This window comes from Lissotriton helveticus, chromosome 5_1 (assembly GCF_964261635.1).
Source record: "Lissotriton helveticus chromosome 5_1, aLisHel1.1, whole genome shotgun sequence".
Classification (NCBI taxonomy): Eukaryota; Metazoa; Chordata; class Amphibia; order Caudata; family Salamandridae; genus Lissotriton; species Lissotriton helveticus.
The window spans coordinates 1,929,290,898-1,929,306,821 of NC_136065.1; the positions used below are offsets into that span (position 1 = coordinate 1,929,290,898).

Sequence of the window (15,924 nt, forward strand, 5' to 3'; positions counted from 1 at the left end):
TATAACGAGGTTTCTAACACCACCCTTGCCCCTTTCATGGCAGACATTAGTTCCCTCTCTCAGTCAGACACGAACGAAGCAGCTCTCGATCTGTCCAATACCCTATCTAACGCAATGGACACTCTAGCACCACCTAAAAAACACTACTTGGCTAGGAAGAGTCCCTCGTCGCCCTGGTTTTCTGAGCACCTAAGACCCCTTCGGCAGAAATGTAGGCAAAAAGAAAGAGCCTGGTATGCCTGCCCTGACTCACAGGGGAAGAGCCAACATAAGCTAGCCCTAAGGGAATACAAAAGGGCCATAGTTGAGGAAAAAAAGATTTACTTAAGCAAGATCACCACCTCGCTGAAATCGTCGAGAGAGCTTTTCAAAATTATAGACACTCTGTCGACGCCTAAAATCATCGATTCCGTTGCTGAGTCGCAGGAGCTCTGCGATAACATCGCGAGCTTCTTTCACAGCAAAATCTCGGACATTTATATCTCCCTTAAAGCCCTCAATTCGGAGCTGGACACCAAAAGGGCATCCCGGCCTCCTTCCCCTCTCCCCTCCTATAACAAGACCCCGGAACCAGGTTCCACTCCCAGTTGTTCTAGCTTTCCCCATCTGACACAGGATGAACTCAATCGCCTTTTGGATGCCACCAAATCATCCTCGCCTCTGGACCCCTGTCCTTTAAAAATCCTGAAGGCATGTAGAGAGGTGGTCCTTCCTCCTCTTCTAGAGGTTATGAATAGGGCCATTACTAAGGGGATCTTCCCTAATCCATGGAAAACGGCAGTTGTTAAGCTGTCCTATAAAACCTCCGGCCCATATCTTTACTTCCAGCCCCGGCCAAGATACTCGAGGCCCACCTTAATCATCACTTAACCATCTACTTAGAAAGGATGAGCCTATTGGACGTCTCCCAACATGGGTTTCGCGCTACTCATAGCACCGAGTCTGCCCTAACTGTCGTGGTCAATAACATCCGATCTGAGGTGGACAGGAGACAGACCACTCTATTGGTGCTGCTTGACCTTACGGCAGCGTTTGATACCCTGTCCCCCTCAATCCTGGTAGACAGGCTGAAGGGGAAAGGGGTGGGAGGAAGTGCCCTTAATCTTCTATCCTCCTTCCTTCACCAGAGACAGCAAAGAGTAAAGCTTGGCAACTTTCTGTCTCCCTCCCTGGCCGTGCAATGTGGGGTTCCTCAGGGCTCTGCGTCGAGCCCCTTGTTATTTAACATCTATGTAACCCCACTTGCCGAAGTAGTAAGATCCTTTGAATACCAAATATTGTCATACGCAGACGATACTCAGTTTATCGTCTCCACCACCCTACCGATAAAAGATGCTGCCTTCAAATTTCGAACATGTATGGAGGCAGTCTCGCAATGTATGGTGCGTAACTATCTAAAGTTAAATGGGGAGAAGACGGAGGTCTTAATCTTTGGAGGAAGCCAGGACATCTGGTCGAAGGACTGGTGGCCCTCCTCCTTGGGAGATTGCCCACACCCGACCAACTCGGCCAAGAATCTTGGAGTTCTCATAGACCCTGCTCTCTCCTTTGACCTCCAGGTCAATAGAACTGTATCCACCTGCTGTAATACCATCCGGATGCTGAAAAAGATTGCCCCATATCTATCGCCCGACGCCCGTAAACAGTTGCCATGGTTTCTTCCAGGATTGACTATTGCAATGCGCTTTATGGTGGCATTAACAAGAAATCTCTCCATCGCCTCCAGATGGTTCAGAATGCAACAGCCAGGATGGTCTTAAACCTACCCAGGCTTTCATCAGCAACCCAGGCCAGGAAGGACCTCCACTGGCTACCTATACATGCCAGGATTTCCTTCAAGATTATCTGTCTGGCTCACAGGGCTGTGTTTGGATCAGGTCCCGAAGGTATCAAGACCCTTGTCAGTCCCTACACCCCTAATAGAACCCTCCGCTCGGCCTCTAGAAATCTGCTTGCTGTCCCCAGATTCAAAAAGGCGAAATAGGGAGGAAGAGCCATTTCCACTATGGCCCCGAAATTATGGAACACCCCCCCCCCCCCCCCCCCCCCCCCGAACTTTCTAGCCAACCCTCCTGGGGATTTTCCGTAAACTCTTAAATACATGGCTCTTCTCTCAGTCTTACTAACTGCATTATCTGTTTTCTTACTCTCTATGTCTGTCTGTGCTCCTTGCGCCTTGATGCCCCTTGGGGTTAAGTATGCGCAATACAAGTTCCCCATTCATTCATTCTGCCACCTCTCAATCTCCATACATGGAGGTGTAGATTGTGCAGGCCTGGGTGCAAGACGCTGCCTGATAGAAAAGCCTCCCGTTCTCAATCGGCTGCAGAACTCTGGGTAGGAGAGGTAGCCTCGGGGAAGTGTACAGGAGTCCCATACTCCACTCTAGGCAGACTGACTCTGAGAGGTAGAGCCTCCTTGGGAACTCCATCATGTATAATCCCTGGTGGGGATGAGATCGAGCCACCTCCAGGTATAACTGCCATTAGTGATCTGCTAGGCGTAGGTCGTCCTCCCTGGCATTTAAAAATCCTCCCAGGTGGTATACGGTCCGGGAGATGCCCTGATGATTCAACGCGCGTGGGGCCATATGTACATAGCTTTTTTGTTTGTTGCAAACTACCTAATTCACAGAATTGGGCCGATTGAGACTGCAAATAAGCCTTTTTGTATGAACAGAACCTAACTTTGCGATTCCGACTTGCAAAATGGGTTAACAATTCAAGTATTAGGAAGGGTCGTGTTAAAGGCGTCCATTCCTAAAAGCGAATCGCAAGGTATCTATAAATGTTTTGTAACCGTAATGCTATCTCAAAATATTTGTATTTTACTGCCTACTTCAAGTAGGCAAATGGGAAGGGGCCCACAGGGGACCCCTGCCCCTATGTGAATTATTATTATTAACATTTGTTAGGTGCAAAACGACTCCTCTCTTGGCGCCACAATATCAAAAAAGCAGATGGGAGACAACTGATTAGTGACTGAACAGCCAGGTTTTAAGATGTTTTTTAAACTGCCCTAAGGTGGGGCAATCGCAAATGTCGTCTGGCAGCTTGTTCCAGTGGGAAAGAGCAAGATGCGAAAATGAACGGCCTCCCATTCTTATTTTATTGATCCTCCTAGGGTACAACAGCCGCTGATCGCTCGATCTCTGTTGCCGGGAAGGAATGTAAGGTATTTGCTTTTTACTGAGGTAGGCCGGATCATGCCCCTGTAGAGTGTTAAATACCAGACACAGAAGCTTGAATACTGCTCGTTTCCTAATGGGCAGCCAATGGAGTAGTCGCAGGAGAGGTTCCGAAGGTGATTGAGAGGGCCGATTGAGGGCCAGACGTGCAGCTGTGTTCTGCACAACCTGCAGCCTAGGGAGCAGATCTTCCCTAATCTCTTCCAACCGGGAATTACCGTAATCTAGTCTACTTACTAGTAGTGCCTGTATGAGCAACTTCCTTGCGGACCAAGAAAGCCTAGGAAAAATCTTTCTGAGCTTACGCATCAGGCCGAAACAGGTGCCTGTAATACTTTTCACGTGTTCTTCCATGCAGAGTTTGTTGTCCACAATAACACCTATGTTTTTCACTCATTTTTTCGGGGCGAGGGGGTTCACCCAGTTCAGGAGGCCACCAATCAGTAGACCAAAGCTCCTCTGCATTCCCGAACAGCAAAATCTCGGTTTTGGTGGTGTTCAACTGCAAACAATTAGCTGTCATCCAAGCTGCCGTATTTAGCATGCACTTTAAAAAAAATTCTCTGGTCGACGTGGGATGTGTGTGGATAGTAACTATCAGTTGTGTATCGTCCGCGTGCGAGACAATGTCAAATCCACAAGATCTAATAATGGACGCCAGAGCAGATGTTGAATAAAGTGGGGCTTAAAATGGAACCCTGTGGGACCCCTTTGTCTACAGCCGAGGTCTGAGAGGTCAACGACTCAAGTTGGACGCGCTGAGTTGTGTCAGCAAGGAAACTTTCAAACCATTTAAGTGCCATTCTGCTGACACCAATCTCTCGTAGCCTATGAACTAGGATTCGATGAGAGATGGTGTTGAACGCTGCCGACAGGTCGAGAAGGATCAGCATAGTTGGTGTCCCATTATCTAGGGCCAACTTGATCATATCTGTTACTTCAATTAGTGCGGATTCGGTACTGTGTGACGCACTAAAGCCTGACTGATAAGGATCAAGTAAATTATTCAGTTCAAAATATTCAATTAACCGCTCATTAACTAAGGCTTCCATAACTTTTGAGAACAAAGGAAGGAGTGATATGGGTCTATAATTTTGACGATCCAAGGGATCGGTCAAGGCTTTTTTTTTTGTAAATATAGTTTGAGCCATCTTCCATTTCTGGTGGAAGGTGGCTGTGATTAGAGATAGGTTACAAACTTCAATAATGGGAGCTGCAAGAGCCGGGGCCAAAGCTCTGATGCTAAAAGGAGGAGCCAGGTCAAGATTTTAAGTGTAACAGTAAAGACTGGACCTGCTCTGAAGTGATGTCCTTAAAAGCTTCCAATGAGGAAGAGATTGAATTATCGTGGTTATATGAAACCACGCTAAGTTCCACCTGTGTGCCGAAAGAGCTTTAGAATTTATCAATCTTTAGCTTAAAATGGTTTGCCAGATCATCAAAGAACTGTTGAGTCAGCGGGATGGATGAGTTATTAACCCTTGGGTTAGTGAAATCTTTCAGAATTTTAAGCAATTCTTTGGAAGAATTCTTAGCTTCAGTAATTCTGCCCCCCAGGTGAGATCTTCTAGTGATGTTACATTTATTTAAGTATTGCCTAAGAGCCGTTCTATACACTAGTTTGTCTGCCTCCTGTTTTGATTTTCTCCATTTCCTTTCCCATTTCCTGTAAGCAGCTTTTTCTTTCTTAAGGCTGTCGTTGTACCATGGTGCTGGAGCTGACTTTACCCACAGTCTTGCCTACTTATTTGGGGCAATAGAGTCCAGAGCTTTAGTCAGAGAGACCTCTAGCGTTTTCAGTGCCAAGTCACTGTCCACACAGTCCTGGAAGACTGGGGCTTTGAACGCTGAGTTAAATGATGCTAGGGTCACTTTCCTCCACGGTCTCTGAAAACCTTGGACATATTGAGGTTTATTGATGGCCGTAATTTAAGAGCAGGCAGTGGTCCCAGGGACCACTGCCCTCTCTTTAAAAATGAAACTGAAGCATTTCATTTTTGTTTTTGGAACGCATGCTGTGAGAAAGTGGCTCTGTATATACTGGATAATAATGAAGTACAGTGTGTACAGAGTCCACAATCCCCAAAGGTATAACAGAGGTTAAAGTCCGAACTGACCTTACTCTCCAAAGTGGTAGCTTGGTCGAGCAGTAAGGCAGTACCAGAGGACAGTGTAAAGCATTTGTTGTACACACTCAGTCAGCAAAAGGTTTCACACACTCAATAATTGAACTCCAGGCCAATTGTTATTATATCCTCAGATATAGTTGTTTTATTTTTAGAACCAACAGTTCTAAATATATACTTTTTCAAGTTATGAGTGCTCTCATGTAAATACTTTGCAGAGGAGCAATAAAGTTTATGCACACAGGGTAGCTAGTAAGCAACACAGTTCTGAAACACACTCTAACATTGAGCTCAATGGGTTTTTCACAGGTAAGTACAGTTGATTACTTTATGGATTACTTTGGTAGTTCCAGGACTAGATCTCAGAATCAGTCCTGGGGTCCAAGCTAAAACCAGATTAGCAAAAACGTTTTAGTTACTGTGATGAATTTTCCTGAATATAAAGCTGTTTTAAAAGTTCACACTTAGAAACTTTTCAAGGTAATTCTGACAGTTATTCAATGGGAGGAAATTCAGGTTACAGGTAAAGTACGATTGCGTTACTTTTGTAACCCAACACTAGTCTCCTAGGGCCAGCACTAGGGGCTTAACTCAAAACAGGTAATTGCGTTCAGTATTTCGTATGATTTTTAAAGAATATTTGCAGTATTCAAAAGTAGACACTTTGATGAAATTTCATAGAAAAGCATACAATGGGTTCCTATGGAGAAAATACAGGTTACTAGTAAACCCGCTAGGGATTACCTTTGCGGTTCAGTACTGGGCTGAAAGGTACAGCACTGGCTTCTCTCCTGATTACAGGTGAGTACTTTCGAATTCGGACTTTGGCTGATTTTATAGGAATATTTTCAGTTTTCAAAACTTCACACGTCGGGCGCTCAATGTTATCCAATGAGGATCTGGAAAAAGGAACAAAGGCTGCAGGCTCGGGGACGGTGACTCTCCAGGGGCGACCAGCACTTCGAGAGGTAAGTTGGGATGATGGAGCACAGGTAGGTACCCCAAAGGGAGGCACAGGGGGCCGCGGGGCGCCGGGTGCAGGGGTGTCTTTGGGGGTCGGAAAAGCTTACCCTCGGCTGGTCGCGGTTGGGGGGGGCCCTGGTTCTGAGTCTGCAGGCGTCAGCTGGTTCGTCCAGGAGGGTCTTTGGGCACTAGACTTTGGGTCCCAGTCGCCAGGGGGACGTCCTCATGGTCTTGGTTCGGGTTGGCCCGGCCTGGGCTCGGCTGGTGCAGAGTGGGCTGGTCCGGAGCTTCCTGGTGAGCACCAGGTGGGTTGTTGCAGCAGAGCCTCTGCTGATGGGAGTCCCAATCTTCGAGAGGGTCAAGGCAGGCAGGTCCTCTGGGTGTCCCAAGGTTGCTGTCCGCGGAGGTCGCCGGGATTAGGCAGGAGCAGGTTCCAGGATCAACAGGCCGGTAGGGCTGGGGCCAAGTCAGTTGTTGTTGTCCTGTTGTTAGCAGCTGCGCGGCAGGTCTTCTTCTTCTTGATCTTCTTTCTTCTTTTTCTATTGGGATCTGAGGAAGGAAGGTTCAGGGAGCCCCTAAATACTAAATTTAGGGGTGTTACAGGTAGGACAAGGGCAGGGACCAATGGGTCCCTGTCCTGGGGTGAGGACACCCCCTAGCCTGCTCCTCTCCTGTGGGAGGGGGGCAGGAAACTAGCTGGGATTGGGCAGGGCTCCCCATCTACAAGATGGCCGGAGCCCGGGGTCGTGCTTCACCTCGCCTCCTCCACCTGAGGGGTGGAGTTGGCAAAGGTTGGCACACCCTCCTTCCTGACTTAATTTTTCCCGCCAGTCTTCCCGCCAGAGTGGGGGTAGAACGGGTGGGGGCCAGTTGCTGGGTACAGCAAATGGTCTGGAGAAGCTCTCAGAGGCGGTATGCCTTTGAAGCTTCCCCCTGTCCATCCTGGGGGAGGAGACATAGCACCTCGCCCAGGATGTGCATTGTTGGAGGCCCAGGAGAGCGGGGAGCTCTCCACCCAGGGGTCGAGCAACATGTCTGCTGTGTGGCAGCCTCTGCAGTCACTCAGCCCAGACGTGGATTGTAGGTTCGGGTTTTGGAGGGCATCTCTAAGATGCCCTCTCGTGCATCTTACATTAAATCCCACACTGGCATCAGTGCGGGGTTAATGTGCTGAGAAGTTTGGTACCAAACTTGTCAGTCTTCAGTGTAGCCATTATGGTGCTGTGAAGTTCGTAATGACAACCTCCCAGCACCATATACTCTTAAATGGCATCACTGCACTTACAATGCCCAGGAATGGCCCTGGGTACTCACCTCTAGCATAGGGCACCCAGCTGGAGTGGTGACTGAAGTATGCCAGGGCAGTGGGTTCTGTGGGCATGGCACACAGTTAAAGTCCACATTTGTAAAGCGCACAATCACCCGTAAGGGTCTCTAGGCGCTGGGGGCCGTCGGGAAGATTAAGCGAGCTATTGCCCAGAGTCACATAGTGCTGGGCTAACCTGCCGCCGGAGCCGGGGATCGAAACGTGGTCCCCAGATTCCAGCGTCAGTCGCCCTGGCCGCGGCGCCACACCTCTTCGGATGTGTGCCATGTCGACTCTTGTTGTAGTTCTGTACTTAGGCACTCAGCCTGCAAAGGAAGTGTGTGGGTGCCAGGGGATAGGGCCCCTGAGGGTGGCACAATAAGTGCTGCAGCCCTCAGGGGTCTTCTCTGGTCACCATGCCCTGGGTACCTAAGGTACCATTTACAAGGGGCTGTCAGGGGGCCAGAGATGCCAATTGGGTATTTTGTTTCAGCATAGCTTTTCTTTTTAGGGAAGGAACACAGGCCCTGGGTACCTGATTGGCAGGGACCCAGGGCACACTCAGTCAAAGCACATCAGCAGATCAGAAAAAAAGTGGGGGCATAACAAGGCAAGAAAGATGGCACTTTCTCACACATGCCATTTTTCTTTATGAATAATGGGCTGCATTTAAACAAAAAAAGTTTGCTTTATTTAAGAGCAAACACAGACATTCTGGTCTGCTGTCTCCATCAGGCCAACATCCCTGTCTTTTTAGCAATTCTCAATTGGTCGCAAATTGCAACTTACCTCATAAATAATAACAAGTTCGGTCAATTGCGACCCCAATAGGAATCACTAAATGTGTCGAGCACATTTGTACATAGGTGTTTGCAATTTCCTAATAGCGAATCGCAAAGATTCACTATTAGGAACTTGCAAATGAAACCTATGTACATGTGGCACCTGGCCTCTTGGCATGAGCCCAGGAACTCACCCCACCCTGTTTTTTTAATACCATGTGGTTGTGGTGTTCTCGTGAGAATCTCTTCCCCTTGATGGACAGCATTAAGGCTTTCAATGCCTCGCAAATGGCCTGCAGCTCTAGGACGTTGATGTGGAGGCAGGCCTCCACCTGAGACCAGAGTCCTCTGATCCCCCACCTCCCCTAAATGAACTCCCTAGCCCAGCAGTGACACGTCTGTCACCATTGTCCGCTCTGGGTGTAATAGGATTAGGGGTCTGCTGCTGGTCCAACTTCAAATCTTTTACAGTCTCCTCTGAAACCTGCATGGAGTCGACAGGTTCTGATAGTGCTGGGCCCACTGAGACTTCAGATCCCTTTGCAGAACCCGCATGTGCCACCTAGCTAGCATGTGGAGGAGCAGGATGGAGGAGGCCAAAAAGAGACAATGCCAGAGAAACCTCACTGAGATCCAAGACTGAGCCTGAAACATCTGGATCATTGCCTAAATGTCCTGATCTTGCTCTGGATGAAAGGCCCAAAAGTGCAGTGTATCCAGGATGGCTCCAATGAAAGGGAGTGTCAGCGAAGGACTAACTGTGACTTCAGCCAGTTGATTGTAAACCCCAACGATGTAAGGAGGTTCACTGTCTTCTTGAGGGGGTCCACATCTAACTGTGGTGAGCATGCATTTAACAGCCGGTCGAAGTAGGGGAAGACTAGTACTCCAAAGGTACGCTGTGACCATGGCCATCACCTTCGTGAGCACTCCTGGGACACTGGTGGGCCAGAAGGGAGCAAGGAGAAGTAAAAGTGCTCATAGCCCACCTTGAACTGCAGGTAACTCCTGTGGGCCTGCAAGAGGGGGATATGTGAATAAGTGTCCTGCATGTCCAGCACCACCATACAGTCTCCTGGATAAAGGGCAGAGAGAACCTGGGCTAGCATAAGTGTCTCAAATTTGCCCTCCCGCAAAAAGAAGTTGAGGGTCAAAGAGCTAAAATAAGGAGAAGGCATCCATCCTTTCTTTGGCACCAGGAAATAATGGGAATAACACCCATGTCTGATCTCTGAGGCCGGTACCCTCTGTCTAGCTCATTTGTGCATTTTGCTGTAAAAATTTCAGGCTGTTTTTGTAAAATGTCTCTCTGAAAGCCGCTCTGATGTAGGTGGAAGAGGTGGTGGGGCAGAAAAGAACAGCAGGCTATAACCTTGTTGTATTGTCTGCAAGACCCTCCTGTTGGATGGTACAACTTGCCACTAGTGGAGAAAATGAGTAATCCTGCTGTCTACGGTGTGGTTATGCACCGTTATGGATCAACACAAGTGGCTTTGTATGCTGTTGCTGGAGTGGCCGTGGACCGGGAAGGTCGCTGACCCTGCTGGCCTGGACGTTATCCCCTACTCCGACCCTGTAAAAAAAATGTAAATTGATACTTGTATAGCGCACTACTCACCTGCAAGGGTCTCAAGGCGCTTGTACGAATACCGCTGTGGAACCCATCCTGGCTTTCCCTGTGAGGTGTCCACTCCTGGGCACCCCCAAGGTGGTGGCCAGGCATCCTTAGCGTTGTGGGGGTCGTTGTGGAGATTAAGCAAGCTATTGCCCAGAGTTGCAGAGTGGGACTCCATGATTGGAATAGGCACAGAGGCGAGAATTATCAGGTCCGTGGAATTTCGAGCGCAAGACCCGCCGAGGCGGGGAATTGAACCCTGGTCCCGGGCTAGACCTCTGCATCAGGGTCTGCCGCTCTAACCATTGAGCCACACTTCTCCACAGACTGACTGCGGTGGCTGATGTGGGGGTGGTGGGCCTTGATGCTGGCAGAAGGCAAAATCCCTATCGATACCTTGAAATGTGCAGCATTTTAGAAAGACCGAGTGGGTGCATAGTAGTTCTACTCTCTTTAAAGTTCTCGAGTTTGGAATCCGCCTTCTAGCCAAAAAGGCAAGACCCATCAATAGTACTATTCATGAGTGATGCCTGGATATCGCACAGGAAGCCCATGGATCTCATCTATGTGTGGGGCCGAAGTACAACGCTTCTGCCAACCGCTCTGCCTAAGTCATCTGTTGTGTCCAGGCCTAACCAAATGAAGTACTTATCCACATCCTGGCCATCTTGAATGGTTTGTGCCAAATTGGCGCAAAATTCTTCTTAGACTGCAGGTCATATTTCAGACACTGAGTTCCACAATGCGAGGGAGAACCTTCCAAGCAAGCTGCTGGCATTGACTGATCGGAGAGCGAGGCTAGTGGAAGAAAACACCCAATTTCCAAATGCCTCATTTACAGGTGGGCAAGAGCTGGGTTTGGTCCAGGTGACCATGTGGGTGTCAGTCAGGGCTTTGTTGAAGGCACTAGGTGTTCATAAGAGGATTGTTCAGGTTGTAACACTTTGTGAGAACATTGTTTTTTTAGCTCCAAGGAGGGAATAGCAAATCCAAGACACAGGCTCCCCATATAAGAACCATGGAAAAGGAAGCATACTCTTCCGTGGAAAAGCTGGGGGGAGGGAGGTAGGAGACCAGTCCTGTATCACAGGAAGCGTCCAGCCCACTAGCCTCTTGTGGGTCATATTAAATGTGTCCTTGTCATATTGTCGGGAGAATTCGTCCTCACCATCACCACACAAAGCTAGGTGGCTCTGGTCCAAGTCCGATCTGAAAAGTTGTTAGAACACTAGAAGGTGACTCCTTGTCAAAGGCACTGTCTTAACAGATTCAGAATATATTGGGGCCGGGAGCATAGGGGATGAGCTCAAGCATGGCTTCGGACGAGGTAGAGACAGATTTGGCTCAGAGTCAGATAAAACTATGTGATTGAAGTCATCCTTCAGCATAGATCCTGGTGGAATCTGATCTGAACCCAAAGCAGGACCAGGAGGCTTAGACTGCACCAAGCATGTACCCGCCTTGGGAATCCAACCAGATTAACCCGAAAATTTGGGGTGCATCGGAATCAACAGAAGAATCTGCTTTTAGGTCGGGTACCGTAAGCGAGAGCTTGGGGCACCGTGATATCCTTGTGACTTCTCAAAGAGAGAGGTGAGGCTGGGAAGAGGCCTGCTTGGACTTCTTGTATTTCTTTTGGGATTTAGACTTGCCCAAAGATGTGGAGTGTGACTTCAACATGTAACAGATCGGCCTTGGGAGCGGTAATGGGTCAGTGTCTTTGAGCGACTTCCTACAATGCTCACAATATACAGCTTTGCCTTGCAGTCCTGGATTGCCTTCGGGTGCATTGAGTTGCACTCCTTGCATGGTTTGGAGTTGTGGCCTGACCCCAAACACCAGACACACACACCTCGTGGGTGTCAGTCAAAGAAATTTGTTTGCGACATCCCCTACAAGGCTTTTTAAACCCTTTAGTTTTAGAATGGGACAGATTCCCTTGCACACTGGAAAGAAATATTAGAGAGCGAAAGTCAACTGGTGAGATAAAGGGGGCCTTGTTCTGGATCAACATACAAAAACGTGGCAATGAAGGAACTGACACCAGTTCCCTTGGGTTGTACATCTATGCAGCTCCAGTTGTCACTTTCAGGGCAGAGAGGAGTCCCTGCGGACACCAACTATTAGTACATGGGCTATGCTAAAAAATCTTCTGGAGATATCTAAAGGTGAGAAATCTGCAGTTAGAAGTATCCATCAGAATTACCTGGACTGGTTAACCTATATTTAAATGACAAGATTTTCAGCTGAGAATGTATAGCTCAGGTTTGGCATAGTTTATTTTCTGTTTCTTAATCACCTATTCAATATGAGTTTCCTGCTTAACGTTGCTACCAATAGAGTGTCAGGTGTTCACAGAGAGTAACTAAATGGAATATACCATTACTGGTGGCTCAGAGACAAAAGTGGTAAATTATATGCCCAAACCATTGTGGAGATTGCCAGTTTTGGTGGCCCCTTCCATATCTTCCATTAGCAGACCTCTGAAATGTTAACAAGTGGTATTTGTACCAGCCTAATGGAAGATGTAGCCACAAAAGTCTGTTGTCTAGATACAAACAAGAACAAATATCTTCAAAGACATCATCTTTTCTGCCAGTCTCAAACCAAAGACTTTGCTGTCCTTTAAAAGGGAGACATTTTGCTTTTTTGTCATATAGCAAACTCCCTTTTCTGCTTCTGAAGCGGTATGAGACCTGGTTTTGGAGTCCTGGGGCAATAATTGAACCTTGGACAAAATCTGTGATGGGCACTGATCCTTCTGTCTCTCCAAAACATCAAGTCACTCCTGAGATGGCAGCATGGATGCAGAGAGTGCCAGTCCATGAAATTAATGAATTAGCCATATTTCTTCACTTTATGTATTAAACAAATCCTGGATAGCCTCCGCCACTGATGCCAGAAGTGGCATTGTGTGTGATGCTATCTGTGGCGCTATCACAGAACGTGCAAGCAAAGAATAGAAAGAAGCGCCTATGGTTTAGGAAGCCTTGGATTAATCGAGGCTGAAGCAAAAGTCAGAGGGACCAGTGCAAATATGTGCTAAAAACTCCTGTGTTCTTGCAAGGAGTATTGGAAACCAGCGGAGGTGGTTGGGCTATGTAGGCAAAAACCTGGCCATTGCCTCTTCAAGAGGCTCTTTCTTGCGGTTTAGAACCTGATGGGAAGGAATAAACCTAGTTGATTATATATGTTCTTGGAAGTGTTCTATGTAGTGGCACTTCTTTAATTAGAGTTGGGGAAGATGGTTGAGTAGTGGAAAGAACCTATTTCTGAACTGAATTTGAGCGATGTTTAAGCCCAAAGCCCTTTTTAGTATCTTTATTCGTCGGATGGTGTATAATGCAGTCTTCCCAGTTGTGAGTGAGCCCCATCTGGCATGGTGGATAATGCGTGGAGGGAGGACATGCCAACACATCCAGTAGCACCTGATACCTTCCTGAGCCTAGCCATTACGGCACATCCAACCACCTATTGTTGACATGAATATTTTCCCAATTGTCTGATGTCTGGAGATGTTACATTAAATGGGAAATCTTTTGGAGGAAACGTTAGGACTGTGAGCAGTGTGGCATTTCAAGTATTTCCTGTGAATGAATATTTGTTTGAGTTAGAAGGATTGGAAGGGGTTCCCTTCTAACAGTCTCTTGAGGAAGTTTAATTTTTTACCTATTTTTCGGAACAATCACAACGCTTTTTAACTACTTACTTTTGCCTGCCTAGTGGTTGCACACCATCATTTTTCAAATAGAAGCATTGTTTAAGGTTACAATGCATTCTCAGTCTTAACCTGTCCACCAGTAGGGTTCATGTAAATATAGACCAATGCATAGTCGACAGCAATTGGGTTGAATACTATCTGTATATATAGTGTATTAGTACTGTTTCTTAGTATCTACTATCCCCCCCCCCCCCATGCTGAGTTTATGAGCATCTCCTCTGGATACAGAGGCCTTCAGATGTATAACTGTGCATATTTGTGAAGACAAAGCCATTCAGCAGCATTTCTAACAGTAATAAACCTCCCATGCCTAACTTCTCAAACCCCCATCCAACCCACAGCTCTGTTGACTTTGTGACATGGACACGTTTTGTTCCCAGCGGTCCTGCGGTGCCAGAAAAGCACCTTATAGAGGGCTGCTAAAACTGATATTCACATCCTGAATTTGACAAATAAAACTTTACAAAGGTATCATTCTTTAAGGCTAATTTTGTTTCAATTTACAGACCTGCTAAAAAATTAAAGTGCAGCATGTAAACAAGTGCCACACCATCGCTTACACGTCTGATACATTTTCTTATTTCTGTGCATTCTGTAACCTTCATATTTTAATTCGCTGAACCTTGCTCTGGCTAGTCTTTTGCCAGATGTGCATGAGATTATATTAACTAATATTAAAGGTACAGTACAAGCAGTGCAACCTCAGATGTCAATATGTGGAGAGGTTTGGAGTTACATTTCCATATTCCATAACCACCTAGCAACAAAGTTGGCTCTTATGAATTAAAATGATTGTACAGAAAAAGTGACACGGTGATGATCATTTCACTTCAGAATTCCAAGTTTTATCACTTCTTTCTTCACTAAAAACGTTTTTATTCTTGTATTATTTAATTACTCGCACAGGTCTCATAACTCTACAGGAGCTTCATCAGCAGGTGTTGAAAGGCCGAGGAAAGTTTGCTCAAGATGTTAGCCAGTGAGTATCATATTAGTTGATTGATGTCTGCTCTTTGCTTGATTTCCTGCATCTTCATTTGACGTGTGCAGGAACTGCAACCCACACTTTGGTTATCCATTTTGTCTCCACCATTCTATCCTTGTTCAGAGATGATCTTATCCGGGCAATTAAAAAGCTGAAAGTTCTAGGAAATGGATTTGGAATCATTCCAGTAGGTGGAACATACCTGATCCAGTCTGTGCCAGCAGAACTCAACATGGATCACACGGTCGTACTCCAGTTGGCAGAGGTGAGATACTTTGTGAACATAAGAGCGTGTCAGCCTGTAGGAGGTTTGCATCACCAGAGTTTATTAACCCCACTTAATTTTGGAAAAGCCCATATGTACAGCTATGCATCCTCTTCGTCACCCACGTACTGTTGAATGCTTCAATATAGAAATCTCGGTCAAACCCTTAGGAAACAACCTGTACATGTTCCTTTCGAAAACCATTCTTATGTGGGTAATCCATCTGCTTTCTTGTTTTATGGATGAGTTTCTTCCTATTACCTCAATCACTGTTCCTGTCTGAGGACAGATGAATGGAACTCTTCTTCTAGTTGCAGTTTCACAGTTTAAACATTTGTGGGGTAGGATAAGTAGTTTTTATTATGCCCTCCTGCCACCTGGTATGTGGAGTTGTCTCTGCATGTCTTTTCATTCTACATATTTATGGGCTCAGATTTCAGGTCATGTAGATTCATCAGGGCAATTGATTTAAAGGGCCCCGGAAATGTTTTTAGAGAGCTGGACGGTGAAGGTGAGTGGGACTTTAATGCACCGACATGGATTAATCCTTTGAATCCACCCTGTCCATTATGAGGATGCTGGCACCTGTAAAAACTCATGCATGATCTAGAGTACTAGGATTTTTGAAACATGAGAACCCACAGAGCACTTAGAAACTCTAAACCCGTCATGGGTTATTTCACAGAAAATTGTAGAAACAATTGCAGATATCAGTGAGACAGATGCAGCCTTCAAAATGTGGAACAGGGTTTGCCTATTAAGTCTGCCTGTCCCCATATTTATTATTTTTCTCCATGAAAACAATTCTTAGGGTGTGCTTTGAAGCACTTGGAAAGCAGGTCTGGATATTTGCATGCAGTTATAAAAATAGAGTACTACTGTAATTAATTCGACTTTGCAATGAATAATTGTAAAAGAAAGGCTTCTAAAGTTTAATATTGATTGCAGTGAGGAGAATTCACTCCCAGTCTTAA

The 15,924-nt window shown here is 46.5% G+C and overlaps 1 protein-coding gene across 1 annotated transcript in view; it reads left to right on the forward strand.

Moving 5' to 3' along the window:
• SNF8 (SNF8 subunit of ESCRT-II) overlaps positions 1-15,924 on the forward strand; it is a 122,059-nt gene that overhangs the window by 67,610 nt on the left and 38,525 nt on the right. The window contains exons 5-6 of the mRNA XM_078645539.1: positions 14,607-14,679; positions 14,809-14,950. Coding sequence (XP_078501665.1) covers positions 14,607-14,679; positions 14,809-14,950 — 215 coding nt within the window. The remainder of the gene's footprint in view (positions 1-14,606; positions 14,680-14,808; positions 14,951-15,924) is intronic.